The sequence below is a fragment of the Emiliania huxleyi genome, assembly GCF_000372725.1.
Source record: "Emiliania huxleyi CCMP1516 chromosome Unknown EMIHUscaffold_200, whole genome shotgun sequence".
In the NCBI taxonomy this organism is placed as follows: Eukaryota; Haptophyta; order Isochrysidales; family Noelaerhabdaceae; genus Emiliania; species Emiliania huxleyi.
The window spans coordinates 6077-22061 of record NW_005200599.1 but is presented as its reverse complement, the minus strand read 5'-3'; the positions used below and the strand labels follow the sequence as shown (position 1 = coordinate 22061).

Below are 15985 nucleotides of genomic sequence, written 5' to 3'. Positions count from 1 at the left end.
CCGCCTCGCCCCGCCCCGGCTCGCCTCGCACCGCCTCCCCTCCCCTCTTCACCTCGCCTGCCCTCACCCCTCCCCTCCACGACCCCCCGCCTCAGCTGCCAGAGGACCAGGCGGGGCGCACGCTCGCTCCTGTCGACGGGGGCGAGGTTGCCCGAGATACACCCGAGGCAGCCCGAGGCTATAGGCGGGGCGCATGTTTGCATCCGTCGACGCGGACGGCGACGGCAAGATCGAGTTTGTGCAGGACTTCGGCCGCACCTCGGCCGCACCTCGGCCGTGTCTCGGCTGCACCTCGGCCGCACCTCGGCCGCAATCGGCCGCACCTCGGCCGCACCTCGGCCGCACCTCGGCCGCACCTCGGCCGCACCTCGGCCGCACCTCGGCCGCACCTCGGCCGCACCTCGGCCACACCTCGGCCGCACCTCGGCCGCACCTCGGCCGCAATCGGCTGCACCTCGGCTGCACCTCGGCTGCACCTCGGCCGCACCTCGGCCGCACCTCGGCCGCACCTCAACGATGCACCTGTTCGTAGGTGTACAAGGCCATTTCGGACGAGGCGCGGCACGCACAAACAAGCACGCACGCACGCGTGCGCGCACACGTGTGTGTGTGAAGGACTTCCTCGCCCACCTGATCTTGCCTAGGCGCGGTTTGGCGGCGCGGAGGGCGGCGGCTTCCTCGGCGGGCTGTTTGGGCGGTAGATGCACCTGGGGAGGGAGGGGATGGAGCTCTGTTCGGAGAAGGCTCTCGTCTCGCAGCCAGAGGCAGAGCCACGGAAGAGAGGCTTCCTAGTGGCAATCGTTGCACATGTGTAGCATGAGACAGCATGGGGCTGCACATGCCCGCGCGTTTTCACGCAAGAAGAGAGAAATTTACCACACAAAACACAGGGCCGTTGCGCGTTGTGCGCCGTTGCCGTTGCAATCAAAGGAGCTTGACGTGACGTCACGTGTCTCCCATGTCACTTCGTGCCGCTCGGGGCCGGGGTTGCTTACGCGGTCTAAGATCGGCGGGAGCTTCTTATGCGGGCTAAGTCGCCGCTTCCCCGTACTGACTCCGCCTCGCTTCGCTGTGGCAGGAGCGGAGCATTGGCATGCGACGTTTGCTCTTGCCCTTCCTTTGCGCCGCGGCGTCGGTGAGCTGTTCGCCGTACGTGCAGCGACCTGGCTCGGGCGGGGAACTGATGCACGGGCCACCATGGGAAAAGCAATATTTCAAGCACAAACCCGCTGCGAACCGGAGTGCAGTGCAGGGACGAGGTGCCCTTTCTGGAGAGGCGCTGCAAGTGCTCGCCCGCCAGCATGCCGAGGCGTACGCTACCGCGCGGCCATTCAAAAACATAGTGATCGATGGCCTCTTGCCGCAACCTTTGGCACTCGCATGCATGCGCGAGCTTCAGGCAAAGCACGAAGCTACCTCATTCTGGAAGACCCGACAGACTACAATGGGCTTCAAGCGCGGGCGTGGTGGCTATCCCGAGAACGCAGAGGGCGGCGCCTTTGGACTGTCTACCGCACGCCTCTTCGACTTCTTCCAATCGCCGCGCTTTGTTGCCTTTCTCGAGACGCTCACAGGCATCCGCGATCTGATGATTGACCGACGCATGTTTGGTGGTGGCGTCTTCTCGATCACAAACGGCGGCTTCCTCTCTCTCCACACCGACTTCAACCAGCACCTGCAGTGCTCGGAGAAAAAACATCGGGAGCTGTCCACCCAGGTCCCTCCCGGATGCACAGTGGCGACACCGGGCTGGCGAAGGATCAACGTCCTCCTCTACCTCAATCAGGATTGGCGCGAGGAATGGGGCGGCTCGTTCGAGCTTTGGCGGACGGATGGGAACTACTCGTTCCTCGACTACTACGCCAAGGTGTTGCCTCAGTTCAATCGGGTCGTTATTTTTTCTGTCACGGACACCTCCATCCACGGCCATCTTGACCAGATCAACCACCCGCTTGGTGACACGCGCAAGTCTCTCTCATTCTACTACTACACGCGGGACATTCACGACGAGCCACTTATCACGCCCCTGCTGCACGAGTCAATCTACATGCCCGGGCATGCAGCAAAGCGCTCGAAATCCCGCTGGCACAAGATGGTACCGCGATACATCATCCGCTGACGGACGCCGCTCAAAACATACCAGCCCTTCGAGTTCACGGGTGAACTGGTGAACTGGTTCATGAACTGGTTCGGTGAACTCGGACGCGGTTCGTTCGGTTTCGGAGTTCGCTCTGGACGGCTCCACTTGGTTCGCTGCATCGGTTCGGTCGTTCGCCCTTGGGCGCCGAACCCTCGAACTAGTTCGTGAACTCGAACCTTTTCTTTTTCTCCTCCCACCCGACCCTCTTCTTCACACCCGCAGGCCGAGAATACCAGGGAAGTTCGTCTGCGATGCGAACGAACAGGGAACGAACCACAATATTATTTTGGGGCTCTGCAGGTCTGTAGAGTGTTTCCCTGGTTGCCTACTAGAGGCCTAGTACGCCTGGACGCAACCCTCGGGGAGCCCCCGTCCCCCAGTCTACTCGCCATTCAGCACGCACAGCGCCCAGGCACCACAGGGGGCGGCCCTGCTGCTGCGCTCTCAAGGTAAGGTAAAAGGTAAGGTAATTTTCTCCACACACACCGAGGTGGTGGGGCAAGGGGGGGCAACCCTCGCGTCTCCACGTCTGACGCTCACAGCGCCCGTATAGTCCGCTAGATTTTGCAGACTGTCGCGGACCGTCACGCGTCAGAACACGGTGCTGTGCCTTAGAAGGTGCCTTCGCACGAAAAATTCGTCAGGGGCGGGGAACCCGCAATTTGAAATGCTCCGGCATCTCAAATTGCCCGATACGATCTCCATTTTAATTGAGATTGCCTCGAGCATCCCAAGATGCATGAAGCAATTCAGGATGCGCGCGCATCCTGAATTGCTTCATGCATCTTGAATTGCTTCGTGCATCTTCAACCGGCGCACATGCGACGAGAGCAGGCGCCGTTTTTCATTGCCTATTCTAACGAGACACAGAGCAGCGGCACGGGCGTTGCCGATCGAACACGGATTGCTGAGGGCCATGCACAATTCGTGCGGTTATGGGCTGCCACCGCAAAACATGCAAACGACAGGCCACGCCACGTGCGCCACCATATCCAGCTGCGCAGCGGCAACGACTGCCGAGGCGCAGGCCGAGCCGCAGCCTACCCGATGCCCCGCCGACATGCGGCATTGGCCAAAATGCTGGGCATCTCAGGTTAAGGAAGGCAACTTGAATTAGCAAGGAGCATCCTAGAATGCAAAGGGGTAACTCCAGATGCTAGCGCATTCACGAATGCAGTTCGCATTCCAGGATGGTCGACGCATCCTGGAATGCGTGGACCATCTTTGGAATGCGGTGTGCATCTTGAAATGCGAAAAGTCAACTCGGCATTCTGAGTTGAAAAATGCAATCTAAATTGATTTTTTGCAACTCAAAATGCCCTCAGCATCTCAAATTGCGGGTTCCCCGCCCCTGACGATTCAGTTGCGAGTTTGGGGGGCTGCGTTCTCGTTCGAGTTCGGAGTTCACGAAGAGAGAAAAAACACAAGAGGGAATTAATTGGTATATGCGGGGGCCCAGGGATAACGCGCCACACCACAGGGTGCACAACTCTCAGAAGGGGGCCGCGGGACCGCTGCTCTACACAACTCACTGGTTGGTCCCAGACACGCCGGCTCGGGGGGCGGGCGTGCAAGGTTCCATGTCTGCTGCGAGCGAGAGAAGGAACGGTCAGGGCTGTCAGCCACGCAAGCCGCCGCAGTGTCGGCCGAGCCATCTACACAGCTCAGTCTCCCTGCCCTCCCTTCTTGCCGATAAGCTCGCTCAGGATGCTCTTCGCGCCCGCGGCGTCGTCCTCGGGCTCGGGGAGCACCTTTGGGAAGGTTCCGAGAAGGTTCCGAGGATGGTGGTTACCTTCGAGCCGTCCTCACGGGCGCTGGCAGCACCCGTGGAAAGGCTCCGGGCAAGTTCCGACTAGGTTCCGAGGTGGTTCCGAGAGAAAGTTCCGAGACGGTTCCGAGATGGTCGAAGCGTGCTCGGGTGCGGGGAACCTTGGTCTCGGCTGCGCCGTCGGGCAGCGGAGCGTCGACGTACCTGGACGAGGTCAGAGGTGCGCGGAAGGCCCTCCTCAGGCTCAGGCAGCCCTCGCGACTCCACGTCCGAGGTCACCGACCCCCCCCCCCCCCTCCCTCCCCTCCCCCCGCCCCGCTTTCCAGTGCAAGGCGAGCTGACGCACCTCACCGACGCCGAGTTGACGCAGTGCCGCTCATTGGTCCGGGTGAAGCGCTCGCCTGGAAGGGGAGCAAACACCCTCGCGAGATCTCGCGGGCGATCTCGGACAACCTCGGGCAGTGTCATGCAGTCTCGGATGATCAACTGCGCCAACCAATCCGTCTCACAAGCGATCTCGGGGCGACGTCGCCGCACGTCCACCAGCCCGCACTCCTCAGCACCAACCTCGCGCAACCTCGCGCAACCTCGCGCAATCTCGCGCTCTACTGTCTCGCCCTCGAAGACGTGGCCCAAGTGGCCGCCACACGAGCCGCAGAGGATCTCGACGCGCCGCATCCCGAGCGAGGTGTCTGTCTGCGTCACCACAGCGCCTGAGGGAGATTGCACGAGATTGCACCAGTGCGAGAGTGCGCGAGAGTGCGTCACCACACCGCGCCTGCGGCGTTTGACAGTAGTAGCAGCACTTAATGAGGAGGCGCCCGTCGGCTTGCCGGCGCACTGCCCTGTGCCTATGGGGATCCGCAGCCCACTGACCGAAGAGCTGGTTGGGGGTGGTTGCCAGACGTACCAGTGTGCGCGCTGCCTTTGACGATCCGGTCGAAAGCAGGCCAACCGCACCCGCTGTCGAACTTTGCCGCAGCGGAGTAGAGCGGCGCGCCGCACCTGTTCACGGCAGCGCGGTGTGAAGAGACGCCGTTCACAGGCCACGGCGCGCCGCGCCGCGCGTGCTTGCGACCCGCCGCACACAAAGTGGCCTGCCTTTGGGTAGAACTTGTCGTACTTGCCTGAGCACGCACGGCACGCCTCGTGTGTGAGTAGGCTGGTTAGCGCATGGGAGGTATTCTCTTCTTAAAGCAAGGTCTGTGAATTGTGACCCCCTCAATCGTCTGTGTGTGGTGCGTTGCACTTCGGGTGCTCCCTCATTGAGCTGTGGTTGTACCTCTCTTAAGCGCTGTATCAATCGGTGGGCGGACTGACCTGATCCAGGGTACTCGGTCCCTTTTTGCCGCAGCACGTAGTACTCCTCGTCCGAGAGCTGCTCCCGCCTGTTCACGGCAGCAGCTGTGAGAGGCGCCGCCCAGACCGAGTCCTCACCGGACCAGCCGGCCTCGCGCCACGCGGCCTCGGTCTTGCGCACACTGTACTCGACGCCCTGGTCGTTGAGGTCACGCACGCTGCCCATCATCCGAGCCTGAGACGCGAGAGTAAGACAGCGTGCGGTGAATGGCGATCCGGGAGAGGAGAGCTCTCCCGAGCGAATGGCCACCTGCTGTCCAGCCCCGCGCATCCGGACTCCGGCCATGGTCGGCAGCCGGAGAGCTGCGGATGGAGCGGCGCCCGAGCTTATGACTCCGATCAGCGAGAGCCGGAGGCGCCCGAGGAGGTGCATATACACCGCACCAGTAGAGCGGCCCAGGAGAGAAAATGAATCCTTCAGCGTGCGCGACGGGCCGTGCGGTCATCAACCTTCAGCATGACGGTGTCGTGATAGTCCCGCTGCCGAGAGACCATGGCAATGAGGAGGAGCTGCGCCGGGACCTGCAGAGAGTCAGCTCAGCGGCGCTTGGATACGGCCAGCCTGTGGAGATCAAGCCCATGACCGATGGGGTTGACCCAAACCCGGTGAGAGGTAAGCTCGCCCCAGCCTGGGCGACAAACCTAGGGGCATGCGTGGCCGGCCGCGTGGGGCCGCAGGAGGCGGTAGCGGGAGAGCACGCCCTCCGACCTACCCCGTCCGAGACACTGGTGAGAGCAGGCCTGCTCCCGATCGTGGACGGAGTCCTCTGGGTGGCAGCAGACGCCAGACAGTGGCAGCAGCTACAGTCAGGGGGGGAAATGACCGCCCCCAACCCGGCTAGGGAAGGCCCCGGGGGCGAGGTGATACGCCTATGGCGGAGGAACTGCCTCTTGCGGGCCACGAGATGCAGACTGCGGGCGATCAGATGGGCTCAAGCGATGCCGGGGGGTGGTGGAGCGGTGGTCATGATTGATGAGATTGCCGTCTCCAGGTCATTCGGGGCCGAGGCTGTTATCGATGTACACACCACCGAAGGGATGAAGCGGTGCGGACTCGCAGCCGACTCCAAGCTGGGACAAACATGGCGGGAGGACCTCGCGGTCATGCTAGCCGTGCCAGGCCTGTCCCGTGGGAAGGGCCACGTGATACAAGGAGGGGAGGTGGCCTCCCTCGCCCTCCCGGCGAGATCGTCGGTAGGTGACTCTGGAGAAGCAGCCGTGGAGATGTCGGACGGGGAGGTCTTGATGACGGCCGACACGACCCGACTGAGCCGATACAATGACGAGGTGGCGGCGGCGTACCGGACCACGGTTGCCTTCGAGGAGATGATGAGAAACCGGGCGCCCGGCCGAGCCCCCCAGCGACCGACGCTGATCCTGGCCACGGACGCGTCCACGGTGATGGGGACCGAGATGGGGGTGGTGCAGCGCATAGCTAGTCGGGGGGGGGCACTCGACCCCAAGGACTTGGCGTCGATGCGGGCCACGGACCTCGACGAGCTGAACGTGGCGGCACCCGAAAAGATAGGCGGGCCGGTCTGGGTCTATTTCCTCGACGATAAGGGCGGCTTCAAGGCGGACTGGGTACTGGTGTGGGCGACCCCACGCCCGGGCTCGGGCCTGACCAGGGCCCACATCCAATACGTGGGTCGAGACACCCCGCACAACGAGCCGGGATGGGGGGCGGGCTTCTGTGGCGTGACATGCCGCGGAGAGCAGGACCTGCAACCAGGCCGCCCGGGGAGGGTTGACCGGCTTGTCACCCGAAGCGCCAGCGGCTGGACCACCTGCCTGGACCTTGAGAACGGTGTGATGGCTATCCCGGCGAAGGGGGGGCCCGGAGCGAGGGAGGTGTGTGTCGATGGGAGAGAGGTCGACATCTCGATGCCCCCGGAAGAATGGCGGGACCCCCTCGATTTTGTAGTGCGGAAGACCATTCGGGTGGCTCGACAGCTCGCGACGATGCAACCCCGTAAGCGACGGGCGGTTGGGGCGCGGTTGCGGAAATGGGCGGGGACGTCGGTCGATGAGATACTCGAGGCGACCATGTCCGTGGCGCGAGAGCGACCCCACGAGCAGGCTCGCGGCGCCGGAGCAGCGATGGGCCGGGAGAGGGTGACGAGGAGAACGACGGAGGCCCCGGCGCCGCGGACGGAAGACGCCGTCTCTACCCTCCTATCGGCGGCGGCGTTTGCGGTGGCGAGACACCTACAGACACTCGGGGAGGGGGAGGGGGCGACCAGCCTCGAGATAGACTGCCCGAGGGCGCCGACCGTCTGCCCGTGCGTCAACGGTGGCCAGTGTACGCTCGGAAGGGCCGGAACCGTCCTCGGGGATCACTATACGGACGCGGTGGCGGGGCTGGAAGGCCCCGTAGCCGATGGGTGGGCCGGGGTTCGGAGGCTTCCTGGTGAGCTGGATTACGCCTGCATATGCGGAGAGACCTTCCCCACCCGCCTCCGGCGCGATATCCACGTTCGGGCGGCGAAGGTGGGAGAGGCGCATCACATCCCGCCAGAAGCGAGACCGCGCCTGGCGGCGGCATATATCCTGGTTGATGCGGACGCCCTCTCGCCGTACGAAGCGGGGGTGGCAGCGGGCGCGAGCCGGATGACGACGCGCGGCGATCAGCTAGAGCACAGCACCTCGTCAGAGCAAAGAGCGCTACTGGATGCGACCCGCGAGTGCGCCGACGCCATACCTCGGCCTTTGATATCCGGGCGGTGCGGGACCGAATCGAGAAGGACCAGGCGAGGGGGGAGGCGACGCGACTACTGCGCAGTCTGCGGCCCGATGCGGAGCCGGGGGGGGGAGAGGCGGGACCGTCGGCGAATCCGGGCCCTGCCCCCCCCCCTTCCCGAGGGGAGACGAGAGCTCGGCCCCCCCCCACGAGCGGAGTGGACGGCCGGCGCGTGGAACCACGGCTGGAACGGCCGCAGGGGCAGGGGGCATCCCCCGAGGCCCCGCCCCAGGAGTTGCGACGGCCGACACCGCCACCAGGCCCGCCCCCACCACCACCGCCTCCGCCCCCGCCGTTGGAGCGACCGCTGGGTCGAGGAGCCGCCCCTGAAGTTCCACACCAGGCGGTGCAGCCGCCAGTACCGCCATCGTTTCCGCCACCCACACTGCCGTTTCCGCCCTCGCCACTGGAACGGCTGCAGGGTCGTGGGGCCGCCCCAACGGCTCCACACCAGGCGTTTGGGCCGCGAGGGCCGCCACCGTACCCGCCGCCCCTGCTACCGCCTCCACCCCTGCCGCCGGCGGGGCCGCCACCGTATGGACCCGCTCGGCATAACCTGGGGGGTCCGGGACCACCCCGCCGGAGGCTAGAGTACCCGGAGGGAGGAGCTGGGAGAGGGGAGGGGCCGCAGTACGATAACGGGCCCGCCGGCGAGCCGGAAGGCCGAGGCCGGAGGGCCCCAGGGGGGGCTTGGGGTCAGCTGTCGGAGGAGGTGAGAGACGAGCTGACGCGGCCTCTGCGGGTAGAATCGGGACGTACGGACGAGCCGAGGACGATAGAGAGACCGCGGGGGCGGGCACGAGTCCTCGACCGAAGAGAGCCGGCCTCACTTCACGGGGAGGGGCGGCGTGGCGATCCAGTGCCGCCGCCCTCGCCCGAGGAGTTGGGCATGGGACCACCGGAGGTGGAGTCAACAGGAGCAGGCAGAGTGGGCGAGACGGCGGCGGGGCCGCGGCCGAAAAAGGCTAGGAGGGGGGGTCGGGCCCCGCATCCGTTGCCCAACCAGCGGAAAGCGAGTGGGGGGAGGACCGAGGGGATAAGAGGGCCCCTCCAGACCGAGGGGGGGGAGGCCAGACCGGGAAGCCTCGAGGGGTGACGTCGAGTGAGGATGTACGTCGTGTGCGTGTCTGGTGTTTATTAGCTCCGAGTAGAGGGGGCGCTCCGCTGCTAGGGGAAACCTGGAGCGCGGACTAACCCTCGGAGACCCGTGTTTACTTTACGGCCCTTTCCCTGGGAACGCGCACCCCCTGGGCTAGGGCTCTCTGCCCCGCAACCCGATGCCAATCATCCGGCCCGCTGGGTGCGCTTCTCAGCTCCCCGGCCCTGGATGTGCGGTTGCCGACGGCACTCCAAGTGCTCCAAGTGCTCCTTCAGGGTTGCGCAGCTATGAACAGGAGCGAGTTCGCGCTGCGCTAGGCTCAGACGGCGTGTTCGCGCTGCGCTAGGCTCAGACGGCGTGTTCGCGCTGCGCTAGGCTCAGTACGGCGAGTTCGCGCTCTGCACCGCGCTGCGGAGAATTTATCTCTCGGCTGCGTTGGCTCGCCAAAGTCTTCAAAACACGCACACCCAACAAGAATTTATCTTGTTCCAGCGGAGATTGAGCGTCTCGAGCCGCGGCGCTGCCCCCTCCTTGCCGAGGGCGGCGGCAAGCGCCTCGCAGCCCTCGTCGCCAATCTTGTTGCCGTCGAGCCAGAGCTCCTCGAGCCGCAGCGCTGCCCCCTCCTTGCCAAGGGCGGCGGCCAGCGCCTCGCAGCCCTCGTCTCCAATCTCGTTGCTTTCGAGCTTGAGCGTCTTGAGCCGCGGCGCTGCCCCCTCCTTGCCGAGGGCGGCGGCCAGCGCCTGGCAGCCCTCGTCGCCAATCTCGTTCTTGCAGAGATTGAGCTTCTCGAGCCGCGGCGCTGCCCCGCTCGCGAGGACCTCCGCCAGCTGCACCGCCTCCGCGTCGCCCCAGCCGAGGCTGTCGTACCACAGCTCGGTCGCCTTGCCAAACTGCTCCTCGAAGGCGGCCTCGTACAGCCGCTTCACGAGCGGCTTGTCGTCCTTGCCGTTGGTGAAGCTCTTCGTCTCCAGCTCCTCCGCGAACGCAGACGGCAGCAGCGGAGGGCGCCGGCCGCCGGCCTGGACGCAGGCGTTGGTGAGGCTGTCGAAGTCGTACTCCTTGCCGTCGCGCATCTTGCCGAGGTCGAGCGAGAGGAAGCTGGCCTTGGTAAGGCTCGCCCAAGCGTTCTCAGTGGCGCACCAGCCGCGGTCAAAGTACTTGGCCACGTTGGTGCCCTCGGCCTGGTCCTCCGCCTTGTGGCCGTCCGGGAAGGAGGTCAGCCGCAGCACCCATGTCTGCGGGTGGGAGTAGAGCGTGCCGAGGTAGCCCAGCCCCTGCTTGAAGAGCGCGTTCTGCTCGTCGGTGCGCAGGACGCCCTTGGCGGGGTCGGGGTGCTGGTGCAGCGAGCCGAAGTCCCAAAAGACGCCGAGCCGCAATATGTACCGAGTGGTGAGCAGGGCCTTGAGCGCCCTCGCGACGCGGGAGAGGTTGGCTCCGCGCGGGTCGGGGTGGTCCTTGGTCAGCCACGGGTAGGAGAGCGCGGCGACGGGAAGCCAGCTGTGCCACTCGGTCGCCTCAACGAGGTCGGCAAGGGAGAGGAAGGCCTCTTTGGGCAGAGCCTGGCGGTTGTTGAGAACGCCGCCCGCCTCGGCGTGGCGGATGATCCACTGCGCGTCGAGGAGGGCGACGGCGCCGCTCGCGAGGACCGGCTCGAGGGCATCGCCGCCGAGCTTGCGCCATAGCATTGCCTTCTCTTTCCGCGCAGGCAGACAGGGCAGCGACTTCTCGAAGCACGCGCGCATGGAAAGCATCGCGATGGTGCTCAAAAGCGGGTCGCTCGACAGCGGCGCAAACGTGTGCTGAAGGCGTGTCAACATAAGCGAGCGGTTTCTTGGCTCACAATTCTTTTCCCTGTGGTGTGCCGGTGTGCGTGCCAGTCCGCGCCAGTCCGCGCCTTGTCGTGCCAGCACAACACTCGGACTGTGAAATTCTTTTTCCATCTACGCGTTAGCAGTCCGAGCCATGGCCTCGCCGCGAGGCAAGCAAGGCCGGCGGTGCGGCGGCGGGCGAGCCGCAGCCGCACCCGCCTGCGCGACGGCACAGCGTTCCTCGGCCTTCGACGCGGACACCTGGCAGGCCGCCCTCAACGAGCAGCTGGAGGCGCTCGAGCGCGCGGCCGGTGCGCACGCTCCCGCAGCGGCTGCCTGCCGCCTGACCCCTCCCATGCCAGCGCACCCCGTCCGCCTCCTCTCCTCCTGAAGGGGGGCGGGGCAAGGGGGCGTGAGGCGCTGCTGTCAGGGGAATGTTGGGGGCGCGCAAAGCCGCTCGGAAGAGACGGCCAGGAGCCAAGGAGCGGCCGGAGCGCGGCGAAAGACCGAGGGGAAGTGGCCGCCGCATACAGCCTCCGGCGGGCCTCCGGCGGACGCCTGCGGCGTGGCGCTGCGCGCGACCGGCCCCTTCTCGGTGCGCTGCAGGACGATCTCGCTCAAACGTGCGCCTGCCGAAGCGGGGCGGTCACGGGACCGGCTGAAATTGCGGCCGCAGCTGCTTGGGGGGGTGAGGATGGCTGGATATGATCAGCTTCTCGCGAGGAGCCCGCGTCCCGACGCAGCAGCGATTTCGCGACCTCTAATTTTTCGCGGCCTTCGCCGAGCGCAGGCGCCGGGTAGGGGCACGGGCCAAATTTCTTTTTTTCGCGCCCCCGCGCCCGCGCCGAGCCAAAGGAGCTCCGCGGAGCCGCCAGGCGCCCGCCCCGGCGATTCGCTCGCTACGCGTCGCTCACCGCCGGGGCGGGCGCCTGGCGGCGCCGCTGCGCAAAAAGAATTTTAACAGGGGTCGCTCGCACAACGGGACCCTGTCCTTCTCCCACCCCTCGTTTGGCGTGCCCGTTTTATTTATTTTATTTATTTATTTATTTACTGGGCACGGGACTGGCGCGCACTGGCACTAACACAGGTACACCACTGGAGCCGCCTAAGCGACTCCCGCGAGGACGGCGAGGCACTTAGCTCCGTGCACTCGACCGCCCTCCCTCGCCGCTGGCAAGCTCATTCACAATCTGCTCTGCGATGGCCGTGTGAAGAACGACTGAGATGCGCTGCTTCTGCAGCCCCAGCCAGCTCTTGGTGGTCCAAGTCACCTCAGAGAAAGAATTTAAACAAACAACTCTCGCTCACAGCAGACAGGCTCGACACAGACAAGGGAAGAGGAAGGACATCCGACACGCGCGAGTCGGTCTTCGTGTCACGCCTGCGCCGCAGGTACTCACCCGTCTCCCCGAGCGCGGGGTAGACCCTGGCACACGCTCTCTGGGAGGTGACGGTGGAGGCGAGGAAGCTGGGGAATCGGCGGCGAGCGTAGTCGGACATGCCAATGCCACCATTCTTGCCTGTCTGCTTCGCGCGGGTGCGCGCGAGGGCCGCCCTGTCGTCAGGGCTGCGGCCGAAGTCAAGGATGAGGGCGGCGGCGTTGCCGGTTGCCTCGTCGGCGAAGGCGGCGGCGCCCTCGGTCTGGGTTGGGGGCATCGTGCGCATCCAGTGGTTTGGGACGAGCAGGCGCAGAGGCGAACGAGCTGCAGCTGGAGCAGTCGGGCGTGCCTAACGCGGCCCGAATCCCTCATCCTGACGATGTAGGAGAGCGGCCTCTCGAGCTTGGCCCGCATGAGCTCAAGGAGCGCGCTAGCACATGCGTCACCGTCGCCCAAGAAGGTGCCGCCGACTTTGAAGACAGTCACGCGCCGGCGCAGGCGCTCTTGGCGGGCGGGATCGCTGGCGTCGACATAGTTGGGCGAGCCGGGTATGTCGGCTGGCGCGGCGGAGAGGTTGCCCGCCGAAGAGTAGAGGTTGGTCTTTGGGAGGCAAGAGTCGAGGTTGCAGTCGCGCTTGCAGAGGCGACGCTTGTCGTTGTAGCACATGAAGAGGGGCGGTATGACGCTGCCGTCACTCTCAGTGGAGAGGGACGGCATGCGACCCATGTCGTCGTCGCCGCCGTCGCCCTCGGCGGAGGGGGAAGTCATCGATCCCGACGCGTAGAAGTCGTCGGCGGTGGCGGTCATGTCGACGTCCGGGTTGAGGCGTTGGCACTCGCGGCAGCTCTCGTGCATGGCACCGACACACAAGATGGTGGCGCCCCCGTCGCCCTGGCATCCGCCATCGACGGAGCGCAAGACGTGCTGGGAACGGTGGTCCCCAAGCACGGCGCGTCCGTCGGGGCCAAAGTTGACGGGGACGGTGGAGCCGCCAAACCATATCTTCGCAGCTGTGGCCGCGACGGAGTAGTAGAAGAAGCGGAAGATGGCGAGAAGGGACGGGAAGCGTTTCCGCAGGAAGGCGAATCCCGCCCAGCGGCTCGTCCACTGGTACATGGCGGAGATGTCGTCGGAGACGATGCCGTGGCGTGGCGCATGCTCGGTCCAGCCTCGGACAAGGCGGGCAAGCTTCTCCGTTCCCTTGGAGGAGAAGCACCAGTTGGTGACAAACTTGAGCGGGCGGGAGGCGGCGGCGAGGGCGTCCCTGGCGGCGGCGAGGGCGGCGGCGGTTCGGCCGACGCGCGCGCGTAGTCCCGCGGCGGACGGATCGTTGCTGGAGAGGGCGCTGGCCGCCTCGTGTTGCAGCTCGGCGGCGAGGACGTCCGCCTCGGCGGTGTCGATTCGGCGCTGATGGTCCTGCACGTCCTCGGGGGCGGGCTCGGTGAAGTTGCGTTCGAACCCCTTGCGGCAGGCGCGGTTGATTATCGCCCGGAGGAGGCAGCGCCACTTCTCGCACATGCCGAGGGGCCGACGGCCTTTGATCTCGCCGGTCAAAGGGCAGACTTTGGCGGCGAGGGCGGCGCGGATGCCGCCGGCGAGGAGGTCGCGGGCAGTGGCCCCGCCCTGGTCTGCTGCGACGGCGTAGTGACGGCCTTGAGGCCTCTCGGCTGCCGGATAATCGCTTTGATGATGCGGTTGTCCTGCGGCAACGTGCCCGGCGCCCGCAGGTCGCGCAGCTGTGCGGCGGCCTTCTGGACGAGTTTGGCTGTGAACTGGATCGGGGCGTGCCCAGGCTCGTCGGCTACATGCTCAGGCGTCAGCTCCCGATGGGGTGGCTGAAGGGTTGAAGCCGATGAGGGCGCGTTTGGAGTCCCGCAGGCCTGTTTGCGGATGGTCGTAAGGTATACACCGACACGGTCGGCTCGGACAGCCTGTCGTAGTCCACCTGGAGCTCGTCCTCAAGTTCGCACAGGTCGCCGTCGGGGTTGGAGCGGCTCGCAGTGCGGCGCGCAGTGTGCGGCCGCTCCCGGAACGCTGAACTCGACGACAGTGTAGTTGGTCATGGAAGACTGCTGGGACTGCTGGGGCGAGGTCCTCTCGGGCAGGAGGACGAAGTGCGCCAAAGTCCCGATCAAGCCTGGTGCGGCCTTTCGAGAGCGCTTCTGTGCCGACTGCAGGGCACGCGGCGTCTTTGTGCACTCCTCGCGCCTGCGGGCGGTCGTGTGTGCCAACTTGCCCTCAAACAAACACACAAACGGAGTTTGGAACGAGTCGCGCCTGGTCACCAAGGAGGGGGAAGAGCGGTGGCCCCCGTATCGGATCATCAACCACACCGTCTCCGCCTCGGGCCCAAAATTGGTCATACTCCGCGACGCGACGACTGCTCCGCTCGAGGGTCTCGCCGAGATGCCGCAGAGTGATGCATGGCTCGGGTTCCGCGTGGGGCGCACGCTCGAGCCACTTGCGCTGCAGCCGTTTGCGCAGCGGCCGCCCTCGCAGAGCGCGGTGCCGACGCTGATCGCGGTGCCGATGGCCTTTGCCGTCGCAGCCTCGGAGCCGCCCCTCTCGGCTCCCCCCCACGCCCTCAAGCCTGGCCCGCCCGCCGCGGCACTTGCGGCGGAGGGCGCCTACGCCGCCGCGCCGACGTCTCCTCCTTGGCATACCCCCGCCGCCGCCGCCGCCGCCGCCGCCGCCGCCGCCGCCCCCGCCCCCGCCGCCGGCCTCGCCCCTGCCCCTGCGGCTCCGGTACACGACCCGCGCGCGGCGCCCACTGGGCGCACGTGGCCAAGGGGACCTGGGGGGCCGGCGGGGCCGGCGGGGCCGGAGGCGGGGCTGGAGGCGGGGCCGGAGGCGGGGCTGGAGGCGCGCCCGGAGGCGGCTCTGGAGGCGGCTCTGGAGGCGGATCCGCCCTCGGCCGCCCCAGCAGCACGGCTCTCCGAGGAACGGGCTCACCCCGCGCCTTCTGCCGCCGCCGCCGTCTCGCGCGCGCTGCCGACGTGTGCGCGGCGTCCGCGCTGGCCCGCCTCTCCCTAGATGCGGGGTGGGCTGGACTCGCGCCTTCACGAACGCGCCTTCACGCGCCCTATCGCCCCGCTTCTTCTTCACGCGGCATGCTGTACACATACACACACACACACACACTTCAAGATAGAGGAGCAACCCTAGCCTTCACCCACAACGGACCGGTTGGCGGACGCCAGGGGCTAGGGACCTACTGAGCGGGCCTCTCGAGTATACCCTTAGGTTGGCCTCGCCGGACTGGAGACTGCTCTGCCCGGCACAGCAGCGGGCAGCGCCCCGAGCAAGCCGGCCGCTGGGACCGTGGCCGCGCGCGAGGGCGGGCCGCCGCGCAAGGTTCGAGACGAGATTCGACGGGATGTGGGTGGGCGGGAGAGGGTGTGCTGGGAGCAGGGAGGGAGCGGGGGGGTCTCCTCATGAGTTGTTCATGAGGTATGCACTGGGCCTTTCACTCGGAATGCCGGGCCAGCTCCTGCCTGTCTGGGTGTGGAGCTGCGAGGGCGGCCTTGCCCCTTGCCCCATCACCTTGTGTGTGTGTTGAGACGCCTCACCTTACCGCAGGTTCGACGAGCCTCGGCGGCGGCGGCCGCCCCGGAGGCCTTGTCGGCGCGCCACCAGCCAGCCAGCCCCCGCCCGCCCCGTCCTTCGGGGTGAGCGCTCTCTCCCCCTCCCCC

At 66.2% G+C, this 15985-nt stretch overlaps 3 protein-coding genes across 3 annotated transcripts; 1 reads left to right on the top strand and 2 right to left on the bottom strand.

The window, feature by feature from the left end:
* Positions 1-1546: 1546 nt before the first annotated feature.
* On the top strand, positions 1547-1993 carry EMIHUDRAFT_57445 (hypothetical protein; the record flags this gene model as incomplete). Its single annotated transcript, XM_005781482.1, has 1 exon — positions 1547-1993. A coding segment is annotated over one exon (447 nt), but the record flags the coding sequence as incomplete, so codon positions are not given.
* Positions 1994-3555: 1562 nt separating this feature from the next.
* On the bottom strand, positions 3556-5640 carry EMIHUDRAFT_468567 (methionine sulfoxide reductase; the record flags this gene model as incomplete). Its single annotated transcript, XM_005781481.1, has 8 exons — positions 3556-3891; positions 4070-4112; positions 4255-4621; positions 4834-4913; positions 4987-5035; positions 5229-5296; positions 5351-5442; positions 5518-5640. The coding sequence occupies 8 exons, from the start codon at positions 5638-5640 to the stop codon at positions 3805-3807; spliced, it is 909 nt and encodes a 302-aa protein (XP_005781538.1). The 3' UTR covers positions 3556-3804.
* A 3887-nt stretch (positions 5641-9527) lies between these two features.
* EMIHUDRAFT_365906 (hypothetical protein) lies at positions 9528-10893 on the bottom strand. The gene has a single exon (XM_005781480.1). The coding sequence runs from the start codon at positions 10846-10848 to the stop codon at positions 9559-9561; it is 1290 nt and encodes a 429-aa protein (XP_005781537.1). The 5' UTR covers positions 10849-10893; the 3' UTR covers positions 9528-9558.
* Positions 10894-15985: the final 5092 nt, after the last annotated feature.